Source organism: Zootoca vivipara, chromosome Z2, assembly GCF_965207765.1.
Source record: "Zootoca vivipara chromosome Z2, rZooViv2.hap1.1, whole genome shotgun sequence".
In the NCBI taxonomy this organism is placed as follows: Eukaryota; Metazoa; Chordata; class Lepidosauria; order Squamata; family Lacertidae; genus Zootoca; species Zootoca vivipara.
In genome coordinates this window covers 20,383,840-20,408,471 of record NC_142585.1, presented here as the reverse complement: position 1 = coordinate 20,408,471, position 24,632 = coordinate 20,383,840, and the positions used below count along the sequence as shown (strand labels likewise).

Genomic DNA, 24,632 nt, shown 5'->3' with positions numbered 1-24,632 from the left:
CAGATGTGAAGATCTATTACAAGATTGAAATAGATTTCTAATGCTTATATCATTCATCTTCGCAGTGTGTGATTTCAATCAGGAGGAGAAAATGATGAATTGTTTGACAGGGGTTCTTTTCTCCCCACCCCCCACCCCCCTCTCCCTTTCCCACCCATAGACGCTAAACCGTAATATGCTTCCCCATGTCTTTTCCTAGCTATTACGGACTTTAACATGCAATGTGACCTTGGTTGGCAAACCATGTTTGGTTAGCACAAAAACTTAATCATAAGAAGTCATAAGTAGAATCCTTCTTCTTTACTGCCCCTTTTTTCGGGGACTTGGAAATTTATGGCTTGTGGGACAGGTAGGATATGAACAATGGGGCAAATGGAGTGCAGGGTTATCTCATCTGTGTGAAAACCGCGGGTAGAAATCGATGTGACCTCTGCTAGGCTGTCATCCCAGTCTCCACCCTCCGTCTCCTATTTGTCTTTTGGTGGGGAGCTTAGATCTGGATGCTGTCTCCCTGTGTCTCTCTTGGGCCAGATTATCAAAATGAATCATTGCCTGCATAGCTCTTATATTTCTATTTATTTTCCTGCTGTTGACTAGCTCGGGTGAAATATGATTTCTTTTTGCATTTGATCCTCACTGCAGCCAGCAGCACCTAATTTAGCCATGTCTATCTCTTTAAAGAAGACTAATGCCATTTTGAAACTTCAATCTACTCTACAGCAACATTACTAACCATAGACGGTGTGCCCTGTCTCTGCAGTCAATATGAATTTTCCTTTTGGCCATTTTAATAGCATTACTTTCCCCCACCCTCCCATGCCCCCCCTTCCCAAGCAGTTGAGGTTTCTAGATTGTTTTAAGCAGTTTATCCACAATTCATTCATTGCGCTCTCTCTCTCACCCGCTCGCTTGCTCTCCCCCTCTGTCTTTCCCTCCGCCTCTCCAAGATACATTTAGTTTACCTTGCTTCACAGAGGAGTGGTTTTGGGCACAAACAATTAATTTTAATGACTTGACCCTGCATATGAAATATTTGAGCATGAGAAATGGTATGTAGTCTTTGACTTGGGAATAACTTGTTTTAAGTGTGTAACCAGAGGATAGGGTTGGAGAGAATAGCAGAAAGATTGATCATACCTTCTCATAAAATATTAACTGAACTGATTTGCTGAGAAGACAGAATCTTATTAGAAACTCTGAGAAATAATCAGATAATAATATTGATAGCGATAATGACAGTAATAATAATAATAATAATAATAATAATAATAATAATAATAATAATAATAATGTCATGCATAGGAAATGGAAGAAATGGGAAATTACAAAGCAAGAATATACACCAGGCATCCCCAAACTGCGGCCCTCCAGATGTTTTGGCCTACAATTCCCATGATCCCTAGCTAACAGGACCAGTGGTCAGGGAAGATGGGAATTGTAGCCCTAAACATCTGGAGGGCCAAAGTTTGGGGATGCCTGGTGTACACGAGTAGCCAACACTTACAGGGAGAAGGTCAGCTTGTTTCTTCCTTCTCCAGAGGGTAGGACCCAATGCCTTGAAGTTACAAGAAAATAGTTTCTGACTTAACATCAGGAGGAGCTTTCTGACAAGAAGAGCTGTTTGACAATCGAAGGTGGTGGGCTCTTCTTCATTGAAGGTTTTTAAGCAGAGTTTGGATGGTCATCTCTCATAGCTGCTTTAGCTGAGATTCCTCCATTTTAGGGGGTTGGACTAGATGACCCCTCAGGATCCCTTCCAGCTCTACAATTCTATGATTCTATAAACTTCACTCCTAAAATCTGTGCACCCTGCCTCAGATCCTGGAGAATCATTGCTAGAATTTATTATTAGTATTATTATTATAGCACTTAATGCCGAAATAGGTTTCTAAGTGGTTTACATGAATAAAAACAAATTACGCAAACATTAAAACACAGAGATGCATAATAAAATGCATACTGAGCGATCCTATTAATATATTAACATATAACACCTAGAGTTAAAATATGAAATAAAGCAATCCTATAAATACGAGGATGCATGGATCAGTGGTCTGACTTCACATGGCTGTATGGCACCTTCATACAGGACACAGAGCTGTCCACCCATTACTAATTTCTGAACTTGCACAGTGTGGTTACAGAGTACACACAGCCCCAAATTTCCATTGTTACATGATCACTGAGTATCGCAAAGGGGATTAAAAAGAATTAAGCATTGAATTCATCCATCCATCAAAAAGGGCAATGGAGCAAAAATCAGATTTCTTTTAATCCTTTTTAAATCAGCAAGAGTGAAACAATATGACCAACGAAAAGCAAAAAATGTCTCTCAACACAGTGAAGATTGTGCACAATCTTTGTTTTATGTAAAGGCCAGCAGTTTTGACTGTATTTTAAACATTACACTATTATAGTTAGTATTATACCTGTTGTTAGAACCAAATTACTTCTCATTACTCCATTCTGTTTGTTGCTTCGTTTATTTAAGACAAAGAAGTCCCCAGGTCAAAAAAAAAAAAAGCTATCTCATTTCTTTCCTTTCTATAATTGTTCCTTTCTGGAACTGCAAGATGACCTCCTTTGATTAGATTTTGATTTGATTTATTGTATTTCTATGCAATTTCTAAAATAATTAGCAAATTATTAGTAAACAATTACAATGTAGAAAACAATCTAAATATCACAATTACAGCAAAGGTCATAGTGTATAACAGATATATTGTTGTTGTTGTTTAGTCGTTTAGTCATGTCCGACTCTTCGTGACCCCATGGACCATAGCACAGATATATTACATAATATATTATATATCATATTATGCAACAAATATTTATAATCTGTAAAACAATGTTAACAGCAAAATGGCAGCTACCGTAAATAAACAAGGTAAGCACTGTTCACAAACTCTCTCTCCACTCTTCCATAACTCCTAATATTTTACTCCATTCAGTTCATTAAAATACACATGGTGCCCATTGCCATACCAGCTCAGATAAATGCTGCATTGGCTGAGCTCCTCAGGTAGTGGGCCATGGCGGAGACTGTGAGGCTCTTGGGCCTATTGCCAATGGTAAGGTGAATATTGACTCCGAGTAGCCCACCCAGGTGCCATCGGTGAAGAACTCATTCCTGTGGCCCTTGATAATAATGAGATCCATTCCCACCTGAGAAAGTCCAAGATGATTCTGCCCTCCAGAGCAACTTTGGTTGATGGGCAGTTGTCCCTTTCCACCAGTGATTCAGCCTAACATTTCTCCCTGTTGAAATTCATTTTGTTAGTTTTGTGAGTCTGTTAAGGTCATCTTAAATCCTAATTCTGTCTTCTGTGGCATGAGCTACCCCTCCGAGTTTGGGAGCATCCCCTCGATTATTTAACCCAGGTCATTTTTAAAGATGTTGCCTCAGTTGCTCCCCAAGTAATAAGATGCTGATTAGTTGTAATCTGTTCCTTCTCTGTCGTGTCTTTACAGAAGAGATCCAGATTGGCATCCCAATAATGGCACCAACCCTAGAGAAGATCCAACTGGCTGGGCAGACTGTTCCTCCTGGTTTCCGTGCACCTTTTCTTTTTGCAGATGGATTGTCATCTGTAGAAACTTTATTAACCAACATACAGGTAAAATGCCCCAGTGATTATTCCACCTCCCACCCTGCATTGAGATGACAGAGACTCAGAATCAAATTATATTGGTATCAAATATTAACAGAAATAAGATAAATTATTGGTTATAAATGAGCAAGAGTTCCTCTAGTCTGTCTGATTATCTTAAAGAAGTGGTGTCCCCAAAGGACAACTGGCAACAGCTGCCCAGATGACTACACGGTATGATGACTATATGTCAAGTTCAGAAAAAGTCAGAAATTAGCAGTTTGGATAATGAAAACTTGGGAACAAGTATACAGTACATGTAAAAAGAACAAATGTAATCAGAGCCAGGGAAGGGAGGCAAATAAGATAATACATTCTCAGAGAAATTGAGTTTATTTTGTATTGGAATAATAATACAGAGGCTGTAGTAAACCCATATGCCTTATTATATGAAAGATGTGCTCATGTATAAGAGGTCAGATATGTGGGAAGGATAAATCTCTATTATCTATAATATAGTTGGGATTTGAGAACTTTGTTTTATGGTGGGGAATTTGGATTCAGTTTCAATCAACTATTTGTTGATCTCAGAATCACATTTGATTTTAACGTGAATTGTGAAAAGTAGAAAGTTTGTGTGTGATAATACATTTTATTACAAATGTTATAAGCTTGCAAGCACTTCAACCTAACTTTTTACCTTTTGCTTTTTTGTCATTTGTTTTCTTAGCTATCTTGAGGATCTTATAGTCAAAAAGCTTGATGGAAATCATTTAAATAAATCAACTAACAAATACTTCTTCTCCTTAGAATGCATATGCCGGATTATTTATGGATCATCTGCCAACATCCACTTGTCCTTCATTCATCAATAGATTTTAGCAATGAGATTCAGCTGATACATACAATTCCACTATATTTGAATGCCCTCAACCAATGGAGTTCTTACACACAAGGGACTTCAGGCACACACGGGTATCACCACCTTCAAAATCTTCCACAAGTATTTCAGACTGAGAACTCCAAACAATGTATGCAAGTTCTGAAATAAATGAGGAAGCCCCTAAATTGGAAGAAGACTGACGCATGAGCATTAGATGGAGCATGATTAAGCCATTGCTGCTGAATCTTCTCCCACAAAAACCATTTGGTCCTAAAATACATTTATTTTTCCAGTAACACAAATCTTTGGGTGAATCCAGTATTTGCTGAAATTGGGAGTGTTTGTGCTAAGATAATAGTGGGAATCTGTGTTAGTTAATGGTGCAGCCTTTCTAAGCCTGGAACCCTTCATATGCTTTGGAATACAGCTTCCATCAGCCTGAACTAGCATGGTCAATGGTAAGGAAAGATTTGAGTTTCAGACCAAAACATATTGAGGGCACCAGATTGAGAAAGACTGCTATATTGTATTGCACTGATGTATGAGACTGGAAATTGGGGTGTGCATTAACCAGAGCCTGGATCTGTAGTAAAGCATTTGTGTCCTGCAGACTCTGAACGGGATTGTTCATCCAGATGTCATCCAACAATAATGTCAACTACTAGATTCACCAGAATTGTGATCATGTCGACAAGGCAAAAAATAAAACAGCACCCATTGTTCCCTCGCCTGAGCTCAGCCCTACCATTCCATTAAAAAGTTGTTTTCAGGATCGGTTTGTGTGCAACTGTTTTAACAGGGGTTGCTGAAAGTTGCTGTAGATAATGCTCGAGTGCAGGAGAAACAGATCCAGCAGGATAAGAAAGAGTTGAAGATGGAGCTGTGCAGGGAGAGAGAACTGAGAGAGAGTCTGGAGAGGCAACTCACTGCTGAGCTGCAAAACAGAGGTAAGCCAAAAGAAAAACTGATTTCTGGCACGCTGCTCCCTATGGTTAGACGCCTTCCTCCTTCCTACCCACCAAGCCTTCATCTAAACCTAATTCACCATGGCCTCACCTCCTCTATATGTGCTCTTACTATATCACAGAGGGAAACAGGGAGAGGCTGCCAGAGGGAAACTTGAGAACAACAGGAGAAGAGAACTGTTGCCTTCATATCTTGTTTGTGGACTTTCCAGGGGCATCTGGTTGGTCACTGTGAGAAACAGGATGCTGGACTAGATAGGCCTTTGGACTGGTCAAGCTGGGCTCCTCTTAAATTTTTATGACATTGATGACATCTTTGGGTCAAAACATAGGAAACCTGTGATCGGATCTCCTGCTGTGCTTTCCACCACTGTTTTGGAGCAACTTTGATGGGCTCTGGTTTTGAATAGACTGTAGAGTTTCCCAAACTTGGGTCTCCAGTTGTTGTTGGACTACAACTCCCATCATCCCTAGCTAGCAGGACCAGTGGCCAGGGGTAAGGGGAACTATGTTCTATGTCATTATTCTGTTCAGGTGCAACTTTGTAGTGCTCACCTTCTATAATGGGAGCAAATATAACCATAAACCAATGCTGCACTGTAACTGGATTGTAGCAACTTGCTCTGATTAGGGTCACTTGTCTGTTCAATGCACAAATTGATCTTTATTCATTTACTTACGGCACTTACTCCTAGTGGAAGCACTTTCACTGCTGACCAACACTGCTGAAGTTAATGGGGCAGTGTTGGTCAGCAGTGAAAGTATTTGCACATTACATCTCCTTAAGAAATTATTGGGCTTGGGTAGCAATCTTTATTGAGGTCATATAGCTTACATATGCCCCAGATTCATGTTCACATTTATTCACCAGCAGTATTTGTTCATATTTAATCCCTCACATTCAGCTTACCTATAAAGAGCATGGAATTCGTAAATAGCAAACTGGTGTTTATTATCTATAACAATTGGGATTTTATGTCTGCTTATATAAACAAATTCATGCAAATAATCATTCAACAGCTTAATAATAGCCCATCGCTGATAGCCATTGATATGTAAGCTAAAAATTAATTTGGAATATAAAATTAAAATTTGAAGAAGATATTACCACAGACTTGCATTTCAAATGTGATGTACAGCTCACATTTCACTGGCTAAATATTTGAGGTTCATAGCAAATTGAGAGATTGTGATGAAATTCAGGTCACAAAAAGTAATTCAGCATCATGGCAGTGGGGTGGGGTGGGGTGGGGAATCAAAACTGTGGGTTGGATCCAGGCCTAGTGCTACGTAGAGTAGGCTATCATACTTTGAGAATATAATAGTTTATTCTCTTAAGCATGACAATGTAGATCCAACCCATTGTTTTGTCCCCCCCCCCCACAAAGAAAGTCCCATAGATTTCAGTGGGTCTACTCTAATTATCTAAAGTAAATCAAACCCTCTTGAGTTTTGCAAAAGCAGAACAAAAACCTCGAAGGTGTGCTTACCATTTTCAAATGGAAAGAAATTTGACATTCCAGATTCTGTCTTTGTTTTAATTGTATTATTATGGTTAAAAGTAGTACAGTATTACTATTACTGTTGTTTGTTTATTGTTGTTGCTAAACACGCTGCTCATGATTCATGGAAAGGCAGGATGTAATATTTTTAGATAGATAGTTAGTTAGATATAGATAGATCAGATAAATTTTCAAATGTGTAGCAAGCAGAATCACTATTACAGTGGTAGAAGAGTTTGGATTTGATATCCCGCTTTATCACTACCCGAAGGAGTCTCAAAGCGGCTAACAATCTCCTTTCCCCTCCTCCCCCACAACAAACACCCTGTGAGGTGGGTGGGGCTGAGAGACTTCAGAGAAGTGTGACTAGCCCAAGGTCACCCAGCAGCTGCATGTGGAGGAGCGGAGACACGAACCCGGTTCCCCAGATTACGAGTCTACTGCTCTTAACCACTACACCACACTGGCTCTCACAGTGGTACCTTGGGTTAAGAACTTAATTCATTCTGGAGGTCCATTATTAACCTGAAAATGTTCTTAACCTGAGGTACCACTTTAGCTAATGGGGCCTCCCGCTACCGCCACCGCCCGATTTCTGTTCTCATCCTGAAGCAAAGTTCTTGACCTGAGGTACTATTTCTGGGTTAGCGGAGTCTGTAACCTTAAGCGTCTGTAACCCAAGGTACCACTGTATCTAATTTTCAAGAATGTTTATATGGAGAAAGAGGGTGTAATAGTCTTGTAAACCAAAAGCAGAACTGGAATGTCAGCAGAGAAATATATTTGTTTTATATTCCCAGGGAAGGTCCCATTAATGCTTTCATAATTGTGTTTTCATCTTTCAGCAATAATTCAAAAGCGCTTGAAGAAAGAGAAGAAAGCCAAGAGAAAATTGCAAGAAGCTCTTGAGTTTGAATCAAAGAGGAGAGAGCAAGCGGAACAGGCACTTAAACAGGCAACATCAGGCGATAGTCTCAGGATGCTAAATGGTAATGTGTTAGTCGGGCATTGCTGGTGAATTCATTTATTTGTTCATTCATTTAAATCATATTATACTGCTTTTCAGGAGTACAACCGTCCAAAGCAGTTTATAAAGTGTGAAAAGATACAGTCTCGGTGAAGATTAATGCAGCACTACTTAAGAAGATCACAAGAGGAGAACATTTTAAAAGCCAGATAACTTCATCAGTCAAATTTGCAGAGCAATCCTAAATATATGAAGCCAGCAGAATTTATACCTGCTTAAATTAAGCAGGCATAAGTTAACTGCATTCCAAACTCCATACAGGAGTGTGGCCACTGTTGGCTGTCGGCCCAAGCCTGGCAGAAGGAAAAAAGCCATTTTTTAAAAAAAGAGTTTGACGTACAGCCACCCTTTTTGTCACAGTTGCCAGGTCATGTGAATGAGCTGAAAGAGGTTTGGAATAAGTGTTAAGTGTCTCCTTGCACCATCACATCCCCAATCGCATAGCTTTCTCGGGACTTAGGCCTTCTTAAGTTCCAACAGCTGAGCAAGCAAAGACAGGTAGAGGGATTTATTCCGGCATGCCCTCAGTTCGTCTTGGGTTTGGATTGTGCTGCACAGCTGCAATCCTAAATCCATTTTCCTGGGCTTCTGATGTGGATCCTGTTACCTGGTCAGTCAGGTTTGTGTGGAAAGAAGTGGTCCTTGCTGTATCCAGGGAACAACTGAGAATGAGGTGCGCCAATGTTAGGCTGCTGCAGTAAACTGCTCTGGAAATGTACTTCTCCAAAACAAGTTAAAATCTAGAATCCTTTTTAATCCCAGTTCAGGATGTATGCTTACAGAGTTGTCCCTGTCCAAACTTTTCACCAGTCTATAGCAAATCTCCAAAGACCAGAAAATTCTCTGGGCCAGACATGAACTCCTACCTCACAGGGTGGTTGTGAGGATAGACACAGAGAGGGAAGCTTGAGCCCTTGGAGAGAAGCTGGAGTATAAACATAATGGATAATGAAATATTATTTTGATCTGTGCTTAACTTTCTTCAGATATTGTGGTTGCATAAATTGTTGTTGTTGTTGTTATTTATTAAATGTGTATATTTGCCCTGTACCCGTAGATCTGAGGGCGGTTCACAACATAAAACTACAAATTGTGCTTTGCAGATGCTGGGATTCCAGACATGGAGACTGAACGCAATGGAACCCAACATGACAGTGCGCCAATGCAAGGTATGGTATGTTTCAGTTCTTCTCCTATCCTTTTTCCGCTTCTAACCCAGCAAGCTAGCAATTAATGGGAACAAAGCCTACACAGCCCTAAAGATGCTTCTGAAATTCTAATCATACAGATTTCTCCACAGATTTCTCCACCTGTGGCCCTCCAGATATCGTTTGTCTCAAGCAGCAAAATCTCTCAGGCCGGTCTTGCCCTTGGAAACCGCCACTGTTTCCTCAGCATGCAAGTCTTAACTCTTCACTCTTGTGTGGGCGTCCAGCAGGCAGTTGCATTGTAAAGCCGAAGAAAAGATTCACATTTGAATGTTCTTCTGTTTCAGTTGCCATAACTCACTTGCGGGGCCAAATGCAAGGATGGTGCATCAACCAATTTTTATCAACCAATCTCCGTTTCCCATAAAATAAACATACTGGGTGTCATTAAGTGCACCTTCAGATCAATGATTTTTGCAAATGACATTCAAGTACCGTTCGAGTGGTACATTTTTTGCTGATAAAAGCAAATTAAATTAGCACAACTACAAGCGGTGCTGATAAAAACTGAAGCTCGAACAGCAGCACCATTAGCTAACAAAGTAATATTTTCTCTTTACTGCTTTCTGCCATTTAGTTATTATCCTATTGGAAATCTAATTATAATCCTTTTACTCCCCAGTCAAACTTCACAGTTTTTGCAAGCTTAGCACTGACATGTGATTTCATTACGTTTGATTGCTCGCACCCAGATTGACTTAACTTCACTCGGAGACCTAAAAGCCCTCTCAGTTTCTCAGATTCCCTGTTTGCACATTACAGCAACAGCTCCTTTAATTAATTAGCATGAACAGCAGTAACATGAACTGCTGAACAGAAAATAACATCATTTTATGATCGCAGGGAGACTTCTCCTTTTGCATGTTTATACCTTAGTTAACTTTTGTATATTATTATATTTCATTTAGTAAGAGCCTGTAGGTGCAAAAAAGAGGAAAATAATAACCAATGCTAGTGTTTCATCTCTCTCTTCTTCTATAAAAATAAGAGTTAATACTCCTTCATATTACAGATGTACCAACACAGTAAACATGAAAATCTTCACGTTTAAAAAACAAAATAACAGCAAACTTGTAGGGTGATTAAGTTGAGCACATTTAGAGGCCAGTGATTTCATTTGGAAAGTCTTGACAATATTAGTGAGACCTTAAAAGAAGGCCTGAGCAGAATCTTCTGAAATAGAATATTTTGAATTTGAAAGTTAGAATGGTGGGAGGTATCCCTTCTTTGCCACCTTATTGTAGTTCTGGCAGCAGCAGTAACCACATTCCCTGCCACTGTTCAGCATCCATTTTTTGCTTTAGTTGCAGCAGAAAATATGAGCCTCACTCTGGTTTGGCTTCATGATATCATCACAAAACCATTTTATTGTCCTCACTCTGAATTGGCTTTGTTGGATCATCATGAAACCAAATCAGAGTGAGGGCATTGCTTTCCTGCTCTTGCTCTCATGTTGCATTATGCAGCTAAAAGAAATAACAGGTGCCACTCATCAACATGGGGTACCACCAGCATTGCCAGTGGCAGAAACAGAACTGGCAAACTATTTGTCTCTGTTCCCACCCCATCCTGAAGAATCACTGGAAAGGGGAACTCTTTGTACATCTTGAAAAGGGTGATGAAATTGAGGGGATGAGACTGACGCTTAGGAGCTCCAGTTTTGATTGTATGTAATCTGGAATAGAGTTAAAGCACCAATCAGCTAGTATGCTTTGCTAAACCCCCTTCTCACTAAATTACTGTATGACCTAAGTAAAGAGGAACAATTCAAATATGTGGGACCCCCTCCTTCAGAAATGGTACAGTCTAGCATTATAGTTTGCTCATTGGACAGTTTTATTGGTCCTCACTGAGGACTATCAAGGACAAGAGCAGAGCTGTTCTCCCTAGCATTTACTTACTTACTTACTTACTTACTTACTTACTTACTTGTTTGCTTGCCATTTAATTACCAAAGACTCTACATGTAGGGAGAGATTTGAACACACAGCAGTGTATTCAAACATGAAGTCCTGCCACCTACACTCTTGACGTTTCCAGTCCCTGGAGAGCATATGAACTGGCCTGTAGAAGCTGTGCTTGGGGCAAGATTCAACTAAATGTAAAAAATCTGTTGTGTGCATGTGCCCACAGTGCCAGCAATTTCATTGAGCAACATCAAATGAGCCACTTACTGTGCTCTAATGAGCATGCACTGAGAATTAAGGGAAGAGTTGCAGCACATTGGTAAGATCACCTACTTTGCCCACAGAAGGTGCCAGGTTCAGTCCCTGGCACCTGCAGGTAAGGCTGAGGAACAAACCCTGCCTGAAGCCCTAGAAGAGCTGCTGCCAGTCAATGCAAACAGTAGTGAGCTAATGGACCAGTGCTCTGACTCAGTATAAGACAGCCTCCTAGGTTGCTATTAAGAGTCCCACCTCCAAAATTACTGAGTCCCCCCCCCCCTTTTCTTCCATGATACCAAATATAGAACAGAGGGAGACATCTATACTATGTAATAACAACCCTGTTAGGAAAGAAAATATCATCCAAAGGGGAAATTACCATCATTAACATAGGATTTGGCTCACAGGCAAAATTGTGAGATCTTTATTCATGCTACACAATGTACTGGGTCTGAAAACCCTTTCTAAATGTCTTGCTTATTAAGGCAGTCATGCATTTCACGGTAGGTTGTAAAACAGCCTATCATGCACTGGGGGCTCATAAGCATATTTTAGTGTTAGGGAATATCATTTATACCCTTTTTATATTGTCAATATTATCCCTAGAGAATTAAATTATGCTTTAAACTACTGTAAATCCACAGTTTGGCTCACCTTTGTCTAATTTCATTTTTTAATAGAATGAAGCCCACATAAATGAATATTTGATTATGGGATAAACCTAATAAAATAATACGTTTATGGCCCAAAGATTTATTTAAAATCTTCACTATGTAATACAGTAAAAAATGCTATAAAATGGAAACATCAATAGGTCCTGAACATTCCATACAGGATGAATTTTTGACCTTAGCTTCTTTTCTTATTCAACCAGTTTGCACAAAGCTTGAACAATGAAAAAGATTTTGGTGGATTTGGGAATGGGAAAGAAGTGGGAAATAAGGTAGTAGGCATAATATCATAGGACTGGTTCCCACATCCACCCTTATTGAATGAGTGCAGTGTCAAGGTGCATCTTGAATGTGTGAGTCTCAGATTGAACATCCATCTGTATCTCAAAGTCAACACCTATGCAACTCTTAAATGCAATAACTCCCATGGTGGTTTAACAACAACTAAAAACTCATATCAATAAAAAAAAAAATACAAGCCCCAATAAAACTCGCCACAATTAAATAAGTAGGACAAAAAGAGCAATAAAATCAAATGGAGTAAAACTCCTCAAGTTATGAAAGCCCAGGGAAAGTAAAGAAAAATATTTGCCTGATGAAAAGGCATACAGTCACAGTAACACATAATTGTGGAGTTGGAAGGGAAACCCTAAGGTCATCTAGTCCAACCCCTTGCAATGCAGGGATCACAGCTAAAGTATCCCTGATGGATGGCCATCCAACCCCGCTTAAAAACCCCCAATGAAGGAGAGTCCACCACCCAAGAGAGTCCGTTCCACTGTTGAACAACTCTTACCACCATAATGTTCTTACTGACATTTAGTTGGAATCTCTTGTAACTTGAATCCATTGGCTCAGATCCTACCCTTCAGAGGAGAATAAAACAAGCTTACTCCATGTGACAGCCCTTTAGATCTTTGAAGATGGCTGTCATATATTCTCTCAGTCTCCTCTTATCCAGGCTAAACAAACCCAACTCCCTCAAACATTCGGTGCCAGGTGAGCCTCCCTAGGGACAGAGGAGGTCACAGCAGAGAAGGTGCTTTCCCTACCCAGTGACATTTATTATCATCAACATCTCTTACATTTGCATTGTCACTAATAATGTATGTTCTATGGGCTGCTCACAGAAATGCGTCATCTGTGTTCTGCAAGCAAGGCAATGGTAAATAGTGGTAATAGTGACACAAAGCCTGTATACTTAATAGCAGCTAATGTGAAATTGTTACTACATAACACAGACTGGCTGCATCCAGAAATCACAATAAACAATGGTGTCATAATGGAATGACCTTAGCTGGTGTGGCTACAAGGAGGCATTTGGAAGCTTTGGTTTCTGTTTTCAGTTAATTGTGGCTTGCTGTATTGTCCAAACCTGACAAATGATCTTAATTATGATTTGCTTCAAACTGTGGTTTCAACAAACCATAGATTAATCACAATTTGGGCTTGCAATGTAATGCTAAACTGTGGTTACATGAAACCAGAAGCAAAAGTTTTCAAACTTCCTAACAAACTGGGGCAGGGGGCTGCTAATTTGGTGATCTGATCAAGGTTCAAAGTTGCACATTAGCAAACCAGAGAATTAGGGAATAGTGCATACCCAGTGATAAATACCACAGACTCAAGATTATAACTGAAACAAATCCATCAGTTTATTGACATGCAGTGCTTCATTCAAAGCGTATTATTACCTTCATATGGAAGATAATGATACTCTGAACTTGAAACGGAACTTGGCAACATAAAGCAATGAAAGATAAGCAATATGGTACTTAGAAACTAATACAGGTTGAGAATGGCATAATAGCATTATAATTACATTGACAAAGCAATCAGAGTCATTTGAATGAGCATCTTAAGCTTTCTATTTCCAACTCTTAACTGATGATTTGGCCTCTTATCATCCTTCAGCTCACCTAGTTATCAGACAGAATAGAGTGGGACTATTATTTCCTTTGATCTGGCCACTATACTTCTGTTGATGCAGCATAGAATAGCATTAACTGGGTTGGGGTTTTTTTTTACATCACTTTGAGACATGTGTATGGAAAGCAATTTATAATATATTGTTAATAATAACATCAGTAATAATGATGTGCAGAGAATCATTTCCTTTCTTCTTTCATTGTTGCTGCCTCTCAGCTCTGTCTGGGCAACAATGAACTTTATTCCCAAATGCTAGGCATGCTGAGAAACACAGAAATGAGGATAAGGTATGGAACATAGAAATTAAGCCTTGGAGTACTGCGTTTAGTTCTGAACACCACAATTTAATAAGGATGTTGACAAGCTGAAATGCCTGTAGACGAGCGCAGCCAAGATGATCAAGGGTCTGGAAACCAAACATATGAGGAACTGTTTAGGGAATTGTGTATGCTTACCCTGGTTAAGAGGAGACTAAGAGGAGATATGATAGCCATTTCCAAATATCTAATGGGTTGCCACAAGGAGGAGGATGGAGCAAGTTTGTTTTCTCCTGCTCCAGAGGATTCAAGTTACAAGAAAGTAGTTTCCAACTAAACATCAGGAAGAGCTGTTCAGCAGACTCCCACAACATGTGGTGGGCTCTCCTTCCTTGGAGGTTTTTAAGCAGAGGTTGGGTGGCCATCTGTCACGGATGCTTTAATTGAGATTCCTGCATTATAGGAGGTTGCACTAGATTCCTCTCTGGGGTCCTTCCAACACTACAATCCTATGATTCTATGCAATTAAAACAGCTTTAAAAACAATTGTTTTAAAAATTAATATCAAGTAGACCCCCATGGCAGAGACCTATTCATCTGGCTGAGAAACCTTGTTGGAACAAAAATGTCTTCGATTGTTTCTGGAAAATGCAGATAGTGGTTGCCTGTCATATCTCAACAGGAATGCTGTTCCACATAACAGGGGCAGCCACAGTGAAAGCCCTGCTCTGAGTTACTGTGGATCCGGCTTCTGGTGCACTTGGGACTTGAAGGAGAAGTTCTCCCACAGACTGCAGTGACCTACTTGGGTATACAGTATAAGGGATAAAGTAGTTTCTTGTGCAGTATTGATCAGGAAATGGAACATAATTGCCCATCTTTTCCATCATTACTTGATTTGCGTAGGCAAGCTACGTGAGTTGTAGACCTTGAATGTCCATAATCTAACTAGGGGAAAGTGTATTTGGGGTTCATGCTTGTCCAGCATTGCTTCATTAAGATCATGGTCTAACCAACTCATCCCAGCACATTCTATTTTCAATAATGTTGGAAGCACTGTTAGGTTTTTCTTTTCTTTTTTGTGCTCTTTAGCATCTTATTCTGCTAACATTGTGCTTTTCCAAGATGCCAAGGTCTCATATGACTGTCACTGAGCGAGCTGGCTAACAGTTCCAAGCAGCCTTCGCAGAGTGGACCAGAGTTGAACTTTCCCATCCTTGCCATCCATTTTGATCCATCATGGCTGCTCTGCTGTTGGGTGAAGCTTGCTGAAATGGCTTGTGCCTTCATGCCTAGCAGGGCCCAGATTAACAGAGACTAGGCTCATTCCCAGAGCAATAAACCATGGTCTGTCATGACATCTGAACATATCCATTATCTGCCTACCATCATCTGTTCATTATTTTTCTGTAAAATATGCTTCCTGTATATTTTATACAGGCCATACCCTTGACCTACCATTGTCCACCATACGTGACCTTGCCCCATGGCTGCTAGACTCCATTCTGGGCCCTGTGACTCATGGAAAGCAGCACTTCGCTTATGTGAAATGTTGAAAGTTGTTTACTCTTTGCCCAAGCCCCTGTGGATCTCATGGCAGTAATGTTGCACCACTATAAAGACCTCCACAGTCCAGTTCTCCTGGCATCCTTTTTGAGGTTCCCAGGCTCCTGGACATTCCTCTGGCAATCATTTGTCCCTGGTATTTATTCGTGTTTATGTCCAAGCTCCATATTAGATCATCACTGTTTGGAAAGCACAAGCCCTCTTAAAAACATGAAACATTCAATTACTAATTAGCTGTTTCCTGTTTGTAATAGAGTGAACATGCTGGATGTGGATTAAAATTCAGCTCCTGCACTCGGCTGTTTATAGTTCCAGATGTTTTTGTTTTATCTAGGAGTTTACTTTGACAGCTCCCGTTAAATGATAAATCACTCATATTATAGCTGAAATGCATTTCAAAATTGAAATGTAGCAAAACTTGGTGATTGCTCCAAGGATCTGTGTCGGTTAGCCGGTCAATACAGGTTCTTTCCTTATGAAGATTTGGTATTGGCATATGTAAAACAGTAATGGGAGATATGTCAACATTATACACATGCCGGTTGGGTTGATCATTTTCCTACAGCCTCCAAAAGCAGTAGTTGCTGGTGCAGCTGTTTGGACTTTAAATGTATTCTAAGACTAATAGGAATATAGATTTGCATTCCTTTTCGCTCTCCGTAGACTCCTTCCACCCCCCACCACCACTGCCTGAACTTAAAACAGCATATTTCTTATCATTAAGAAAAGAGCTTGGTGTCTGTTTGCTTTTCCAGATAAAGAGGAATGCAGAAAACAAAGGTGATAGAAGTGGCTTCCCCTCCCAATCCCAGGAGTAGATATTGATTTACTAACCGTGCTGATTTGTAATGCAGTCTTTTATGTTTTAAAATAGGCCCTCTTGCAGATGGATTGGGCATGTGATGAGCTTAATTCATTTTGTAGACTAATGGAAGTATTCACTTGATTCACTCAACACCTATTTAGGTCTCTCAATTTCATATTCCAGGTTTTATTCAAGAATATATGCAAAAACAAAATGAATTAAGCTATTTCAGTCTAGGACCTCACATTGGTACTGCCAAGGCCTGGATAAAGGGCAGGCCAGCTGCAGGAGATCAGGACCATGGCCAGCTCTTGTGTGGATTGGGTGTCATGGAATGGCTGTAAAGGCACTAAAAGCAGCAAGTTGGGATGTTGCTGCAGCAATAGTCCAAAGTCAACTAGATTTTTTATAGTTCTGCACCAAAGAGGTTTTCTTTAACTCCACCCCCTCTGAGGAAGCTTGCAACTGAAAGAGCTTGTATGCTGTTTTTCAGGCATTGGCTTTGGTGGGGCAGGGAGGGAGGTCCTGTTTGGTGGTGTCAAGCTTCAGGGAATCGACTCCCCCCCCCCCCGGCAGTAGATAAGCAGAACAAAGGGAAAGGGAGTCTTCTTACCAGTTAGAAACTTTAATGATCACAGCAAGAGAATAAAGAACCCATCTACTAGGAATGGTGCTGCTCCCAATTAAGAATTTCACCTCCTTACATCTCTATTTATCCATGTTACTTCTGCATCTTGAAATCTGAGCTTGTAGCCCCTGTGCTTTGTGTGCTTTCTGTTCTGCCACTTTCTCAGCTCTTCTTGACCTTGGGAAGAGCAGAGGAGTGTTTTCCAGAGGCAGGGAATCTGTTAATCCTCTCTCCCCCAGTGTTTCTTCTCCTAGCTATTCCCCAGTATTTCCCAGCTTCTGCCTTCTGAACTATGTTCCTCTGCAAACCACTGTTCCAAATCTATACTGTCCTCCATCTCCTGGGAAGATTCAGGATCCAAGGGGAGGGGGAGGCTCCCACCATTCCTCTTCAGTGCAACCCTCTTCAGCATGGTCTCTGACAGGTGGTAGTGGTAGGGTACCCTCCCACACCGAGAAGGGTTCTGAAGAGGAGGCACCCTCAAAAGAGAACAGGGCAGATCTTGGCAGTGCTGACTCCCTGGGTTCTCTGGAAAGGCAGATATTTCCAGGTATGACTCCTATCCCAAGTCCCCACCCCACCCCCACCATGAAGGTCTGACTTAAACTTGTTGCTTATTGTCATACTTTTAAGCAGAAAAGAAAATGTTAAGCCTTTTTAAAAGCAAAAATAAATCTAATTGGTCATAAACTAGTTGTTGATTCCTAGTTTGCTGGATGAGGTCTTGAAGTCTTGCATGGAATCTTAAGTGCATGACCTCCCGGCAGAACTATCTAGCACCTTGGATTTAGCAAAGTTTTGTTTTTATTAACTTAGAAAGGATCTAGAGTCTTACTGGGGGGAAACCCAGCCAGGTGGGCGTGGTGTAAATAATAAATTATTATTATAAATTATTATTACTACTAGAGCTTCTTTTTTAATGTTCTGCATAGCTCTTTTGCTCTTATTTGACTAGTTCAGCCCATAATGATTTTGCCAAACCCATAAAGGCTTAAAGTCAGGAACCAATGAAGGCTTTTCTGCTGTAGAGCAAATTCTGCTTCCATTCATTTTTGCTCCTCTAATGACATGCATACCTGACTCTGAATCCAGTACAGGTTGCCCCCCCCCCAAAAAAAATGGCTAAGATTTTCTGCTTTTAAAAAATTGATGTGGCGGGTATGTTTAGCAGGTTCAATGTTTATTTTTGCACTTAGGTATGTTTTTAAGCTGGTCCATTGTTTTCTATCATCATCATCATTGCCATCATCACTACTATTACTATTGCATTGATCCATGCAGAGGAGGGGAAGTGAGTTCATAATTTCCACAAGGGCCAGCCAATCAGCACCTTGCACAGCCAGAATCAGGAAGAAATGGGTTGTTCCTGAGCTCAGCTCTTTTAGAAAGGTTGTATGTCTGACCCAAGCGAAGTGAAGGCGGATCCACAACAGGCTCACCATCTTTGTCTATCTATACAGAGCCTTACAAATATTGTTTGTATATTTACTCAGAAGGAATTGCCATGGTACATGTCTCACTTCTTGCTGTACTCAAAGTCTTACTTTTACTCTAGCCAATCAGGATATTCCTGCATTTGCAGATTTGAAACGTGTGTGATTCATAAATATTGATTTTAACTCAGCCTTTTCAAAAGTGCAAATATTAGATTTATGTAATTACCATGCTGTGTTCTTCTTTTTTTCTTCCAGAAAACAGAGCATACATCAAACCTACCATTATGTACTGAAGACAGTAAAAATGAAGGGGTGGGATGGGGAAAAATATAATGATCACTATTTGAAGACTATATAACTCATGAACGAAGTCCCTTCTAACCTTTGATGCCTTCAGTGTTCTGCGAAGGACAGGATTGGTAGCATTGAAATGTGGACAGTGTGAAGCAATTTACTGTTCCTGTGTTGAAAACTGCCAAAATGTCATTGAGAAATATTATGACTTCTTTCAAGCTTTCTGTACTATACCAAACCTGTTGTAGCAATTCATTTTAGGCCCCAGAGGATAGAGAGGGAGGGGGTAAAAGTTTTACTATATTTAAGCACACACAAGAATGATTCCCCAAAATAACTAACTTCCCACCCCCCCAAGGAGTTAGCTATTACAGTATAGCAATGGCACAATGAATAAAACAAGCCGCAAAGGTTCTCACTGGCTGTATGTCCTACAGGCCCAGTGTTAGCACTGAAACTGCTCAACATAGAGCCGTTTCAATTGTGTTTATAAATTTAAGCTTTGTTTACTGAAGCTGAAACTCAATATATAATACATTTCGAAGATAAAAGTATGTACATTTTTTATTATGATAACGATGTAAAAATTGTCCTTTCCTTAGATGAGCAATCTGAGAGGGTGTGAACTTAACCTACAATAGCTGATGTAATAAGGGGATTATAAATTGATGCAACATCATCATCATTATTATTACATTATTATTATTATTCTCAGTTCCGCTTGGCTTTTGGTCTTTCAAGAAGAATGGGGGGAGGGGAGGATGACTATATGGTAGAATATTAGACAATAGAAATTTTAAAGTATAGTTTCTCTGTTGTACAATATTAAGTTAAAGGTACACATTCTTTGTTAAAATGTTCTTGCTAAAAACAGCAGTATTAAAAACATTTTGTTTGACTTTGGAAATTGATTGAATTTTTTTAAAGTGTTGGGGAGGGGAAATGCCAAAGGGGAAAGAAGCCATAACAGTGGGGGGGAGGGGTTAAGGATATAAGAAAGCATTGATTTTCATTCTGCTCATATTCATTGCAGCATTGTTTCTAATCTGCTGCAATTCAGCTTCCATCAAAAATCTTATTGTCTTGCTGTCTGCCACAGAAAAATTTCACATAATTATTTAAGCAATTAATTGCATTATCCGACACCATTCATTTCAATGCAAAGAAAACACAATGCAGCTGGTGGGAGACAGGGGAAGTCATCAGTCACATAGAATTTGTATTGTTTTTGGAATGAAAACAAGAACAGCAGTGGATACTGATCACATTTTCTGGATTGATTTTCGTTCCAGACATCGTATGAAAAAGCAAGCATCAGCAATTTTAACTCATTTCAAGCAGTGTTCAAAACTCCCATTGTTCTAGGCGCATTTTGCGACAGAATTTAATTAGCACACGCAGTTTCTGAGCTCTGGGTGCAGTACTGCACCTAAGATTGCAGATTAAAACTGCAGGTTGGAAGGGAAAGGAGGACCTTTTCCTGCCTCCCCACTTCCAGCTACTCTCTTAAGAATATTAGGGGGATGGTCAGGGGAAGGACTACACCATGTGAAAAATGAACATAATATTTTAGCTGCAGTTCATTCAGCTTCAGCTTTGCATTCTGGTTATTAAAAAAGTGCACCTAGACATTCCATTATTGCACCCATAACCTAGGATTAACGTGCCATTTAGCTCCTAGCTTTTATATCTCAATTTCTTAACACTGATTTCAGGGATGATGGGAGTAGGGAGTTCAGCAACATCTGAAGTACCATAGTTTCTATAGCATTCATTGCTCTCTGGATCCTGCTGCTGCTGCTGCTGCTGCTGCTGCTGCTGCTGCTGCTGCTGCTGCTGCTGCTGTTGTTACTATTACATTTATATCCTGCCTTTCCCCCCAGATTGGGAATCAAGGTTAAAACAACACAGATAAAATACAGAAAGCTAAAAGCTTTTACATTATAATGGTTAAAAAGTCATTAAACTATAATAAAATTAAAGCAAATCTATTAAAATACAGATAATAAAAGCAGCATACCAAGAAGGTCCTCTACCACTTCTCCACCAAGAGTAGTCGTCATGGTATATACTGATTGCGATCTCGAATTATCTGAGTATTTACTTTGTTAAAGAGGATTCCTACATGCGGACTTCCAATGTGCACCTGGATGCTCAAATTAACAGGATTCTGAGTTCTCAGTGGAGCTTTAGTCTAATACGGCATAGCTTCTTTTGTTTTTTGTGTTACCAAGGTTGGGGGGCGGGGTTAGAATAAACTATAGTATACAACTGAATTTATCCTTTTAGCAGGCATCCCCAAACTGCGGCACTCCAGATGTTTTGGCCTACAGCTCCCATGATCCCTAGCTAAGAGAACCAGTGGTCAGGGATGCCAAAACATCTGGAGGGCCAAAGTTTGGGGGTGCCTGCTTTAAAGCAACTTCAGGAAAGTGATAATAGCATCCTTTTCCTACTCAAAGTCTGGTCTATGTTGATACTAGCTTAGCAAGCACAATTGCCAATACATAATAGTTTTAAATGTCAGGCACAGGCAAATGAGGTTTAGGGAAGGGGAAAGTTTCAAACAATGCATAACTTAGTTCATGTTCACCATCCATGTTGAGAGGTGTATGCATGAGCTCCTTCGAAACAATAGGTGCCCAAGGTTTTGTTCCTAACTTTTATGCAGCCAAATAGCATTTCACCAACAACAACTTTGTCAGAACTGATTGACAGAGCAAGTGTGGCATAATGGAGAGACAGTCAAGCTTCAGCTACTGGGGAAATCAGAGTTCAAGGTGGGGGGAATCACAGGGATGACCCACAGCAACGCGTGGCCGGGCCAGCTAGTATATATATATATATATAAATGTAAAAATGGCATGTGGGTGTGCTTCCACTTTTCACCGAAACCGCTTGACCGATAGCATTCAAATTTGCACACGTCTCATGCTACCGTGAGATTAATCTTATAAAGTTTGCTAAGACATATGTCACACTTACGCCACGTAAAACCCATAAAACCCCATGTTACAGAACACACAACTCACCCAAAAGTGCATGCTGGGAAAAGGACCAGGTTGCAAACCAGCACCCTCTAGCGGCGGCTACACTGGTACTACACCTATAGAACCTTCCCTCTCAACAGCACCTCAGCTGCTGTTTACATACTAGGCCGAAGCCTTTACAGACTCGGCCGAATGGAGGTACTGACTTGCCTGGGTGGGGGGGGAGGGGACGGGATAGGTCAGGACATGGTGGGGCCAGCCACAGGGATGACCCAGGGGTGGGGGAAGAGGGTGCATGATACGTCATGGGTTGGGACAGGGTGGGGGGGAATCACAGGGAAAACCTGGGGAGGGGGTTGAGGGGGCAGGATACATCATGAATCGACACAGGGTGGTGGCAGTCACAGGGATTAGCCATGGCAATGCGTGGCAGGGCCAGCTAGCCCCTTATATGAGAGCATAGGAAGAGTCCTACTGGATCAAGCCAAAGGTCTAATGTCCAGTCCTTACACTGGCCAACCTGGTCTCTGCAAGCAGGACCTGTGCAACAGTTTTCTCCACTCCAGCAACTGTATTCAGAAATATACTGCCTCTGTTAGTTTGCCTCCCTCTTGCTTCTATTTTCTTTCTTTAGCTCTTGGCCTTCGGTTTCGGTTGAGAGCACACATGGGGCTCCAGATCATGAATTTTTAACATGATTTTATCACACACACACACACACACTTCTCAAAGCCAACAAGAGAAATGTCCACACAAGATGTACTATCAGTGTTCACATCTGCATCATGGGTACGAACAAGGAACATAAGAGCTCTGATGGATGAAGCCACCAGCCTATCTATTCCATGCTTCACACAGTATTTAACCAGACGAGAATGGTGATCAAGTTTATTTCACGCCTTTCACCAGCAGGTCCCAGGGTGGTGATACACAACTCAATGTTGAAACAAATCACAGCCACAGGAATAGGGTGGGTCTCTAAAAAACATCTGAGGTGGTGAAGACCAGGGCAAAGAGGTGGATCATTATGTGATGAAATATAATGAAGGTGTATAATGAAGGTGCCAGGTGCACCTTTGTAATGAGGGAATACCATACCCTGTCCTGGGCCACTTCCCCCAAACTTCTGATAGCTGTGGAACTGCCAAGAGGGCCCCCTCTGTTAACATGTGAGGGAGTCTGTGGGGCAGCAAGTAGTCTTTCAGATATTTGGGCCCTGAGTGGCCTCTGGGAAGTTCACAAGCACAACTGAAGGCAGATGTTTTCTCCCATTCATTGCCCTCCATCAGCAGGTGTTCAGTAGCATACTGCCTCTGCCTTAATAAGGCAATGCCATTCATTTAACGGACATGCCTAACAGCCACTGATAAACCTTTCTTCCACCTCCTTCATTTGTCTAATCTCTGAGTCAATGGCTTCCTTTTACAATGGTTCTGAATCTCCTGCTGTTGTTGGCATCTCTCTGTCTTGAGAGACAATGGAGGGCACCTCCAGGGGTGAAGTCAGACTGTGGCATCTGCAGCACTAAAATGTCCTCCCTAGGGCCCAATCCTGGGCAGTGTGCATGGAGGTCCTGGGCTGCCCAGGCAGCAAGACTCCCTCTTGGCCTCTAGTGTGGTCCAAAGGAAAGCAGAGCAATACATTTGGCACCATCCTGGCTGCAGGAAGGTGACAGGAGGAGGCACACAAGGCACACAGTTTTCCATCTTCTAGATGGGCTACCTTCCCAGGTTGACGAGCCCTGTCTGCCCCTCACTTCCTTCTGCAGCACATGCAGAAACCCTCTTCTTGACCATTGGACCCACTATTGGTCTCATCTCCTCAACACACCGGAGCCTGTCTTTGCATGCAAGTGAAGTCCCTAACTCACTGAGGGTTTGGGACCCATCAGCTACCTTTACCTGGTCCAGCCAGCCAATCAAAGCTGTTCCCAGGGTGTGGCCACTGTCACATGCTGACAGCTTCTAGGAGCCACAGGTGAGAGCTGAGTGCTGGGTGGGAACCAAAGGTGGACAAACTACCCTAGAAGGAGCATGGTGTGTATCCCACCAGAGGTACTACTCATCCCCTAACACCCCAGTGTGCTCAGTGTTTTTGAGGAAATCATTCACTTCCTCTATGCTATGGCAAGCAAAATTTCACCATCCTCTCCCTTCATTCCCCACCCCGAAAACTAAACTAAAAGAACAGAAAAGCTCTTCTATGGGAGAGTACTTTCTCTTGGATCATTTTGTCTCCTCTGAGCTGCAGTGAACTTATTTGATACCCCCTTTAGATTAGGTTGAGGATATGAATTCACATAGGAGAGCTCAATGCGAGTACTGCATGCCTTGCATGCAGAATGTCCCATGTTCCATCGCAAGCATCACCTGGCAGTGCCGGAGAGGAAAGTGGCTGGAAACTCTTAGAATACTACTGGCAGTCAATGTAAACAATACTAAGCTAGGCAGATCCACTCCGTTGGGATAAGGACACTTCCCATGTTCCTTCTCCATTTGGGGAAGGGCTCCATTTGGGGAAGAGCACATGCGTTGCAGCATGCTGAAATACCCAGTTTCAATTGCTGGCATCTCCTGGAAGGACTGGGAAAGACCCCATCAGAAATGGGGGGGGGATACAGCTGGATTGGGGCCATAGTGTGTTGTGGAGGAAACAGTGTCCCCTGCCTCTCCTCCTTTGTGTAGATTAGGGCTGTCCCCAAATCTATTTGTTGCAG

The 24,632-nt window shown here is 41.2% G+C and overlaps 1 protein-coding gene across 4 annotated transcripts in view; it reads left to right on the top strand.

The window, feature by feature from the left end:
• The window catches only part of DACH2 (dachshund family transcription factor 2), a 303,182-nt gene extending 283,358 nt beyond the window's left edge, over positions 1-19,824 (top strand). For 2 of the 4 annotated variants that reach the window (XM_035113844.3, XM_060270328.2), the window contains 5 exons: positions 3,472-3,617; positions 5,273-5,420; positions 7,786-7,929; positions 9,071-9,136; positions 18,888-19,824. In XM_035113844.3, coding sequence (XP_034969735.1) covers positions 3,472-3,617; positions 5,273-5,420; positions 7,786-7,929; positions 9,071-9,136; positions 18,888-18,925 — 542 coding nt within the window. In that variant the 3' untranslated portion in view covers positions 18,926-19,824. Of the gene's footprint in view, positions 1-3,471; positions 3,618-5,272; positions 5,421-7,785; positions 7,930-9,070; positions 9,137-9,267; positions 12,471-18,887 lie in introns of those variants that run through there. The other 2 variants (XM_035113842.3, XM_035113841.3) reach the window with 1 other exon arrangement.
• Positions 19,825-24,632: the final 4,808 nt, after the last annotated feature.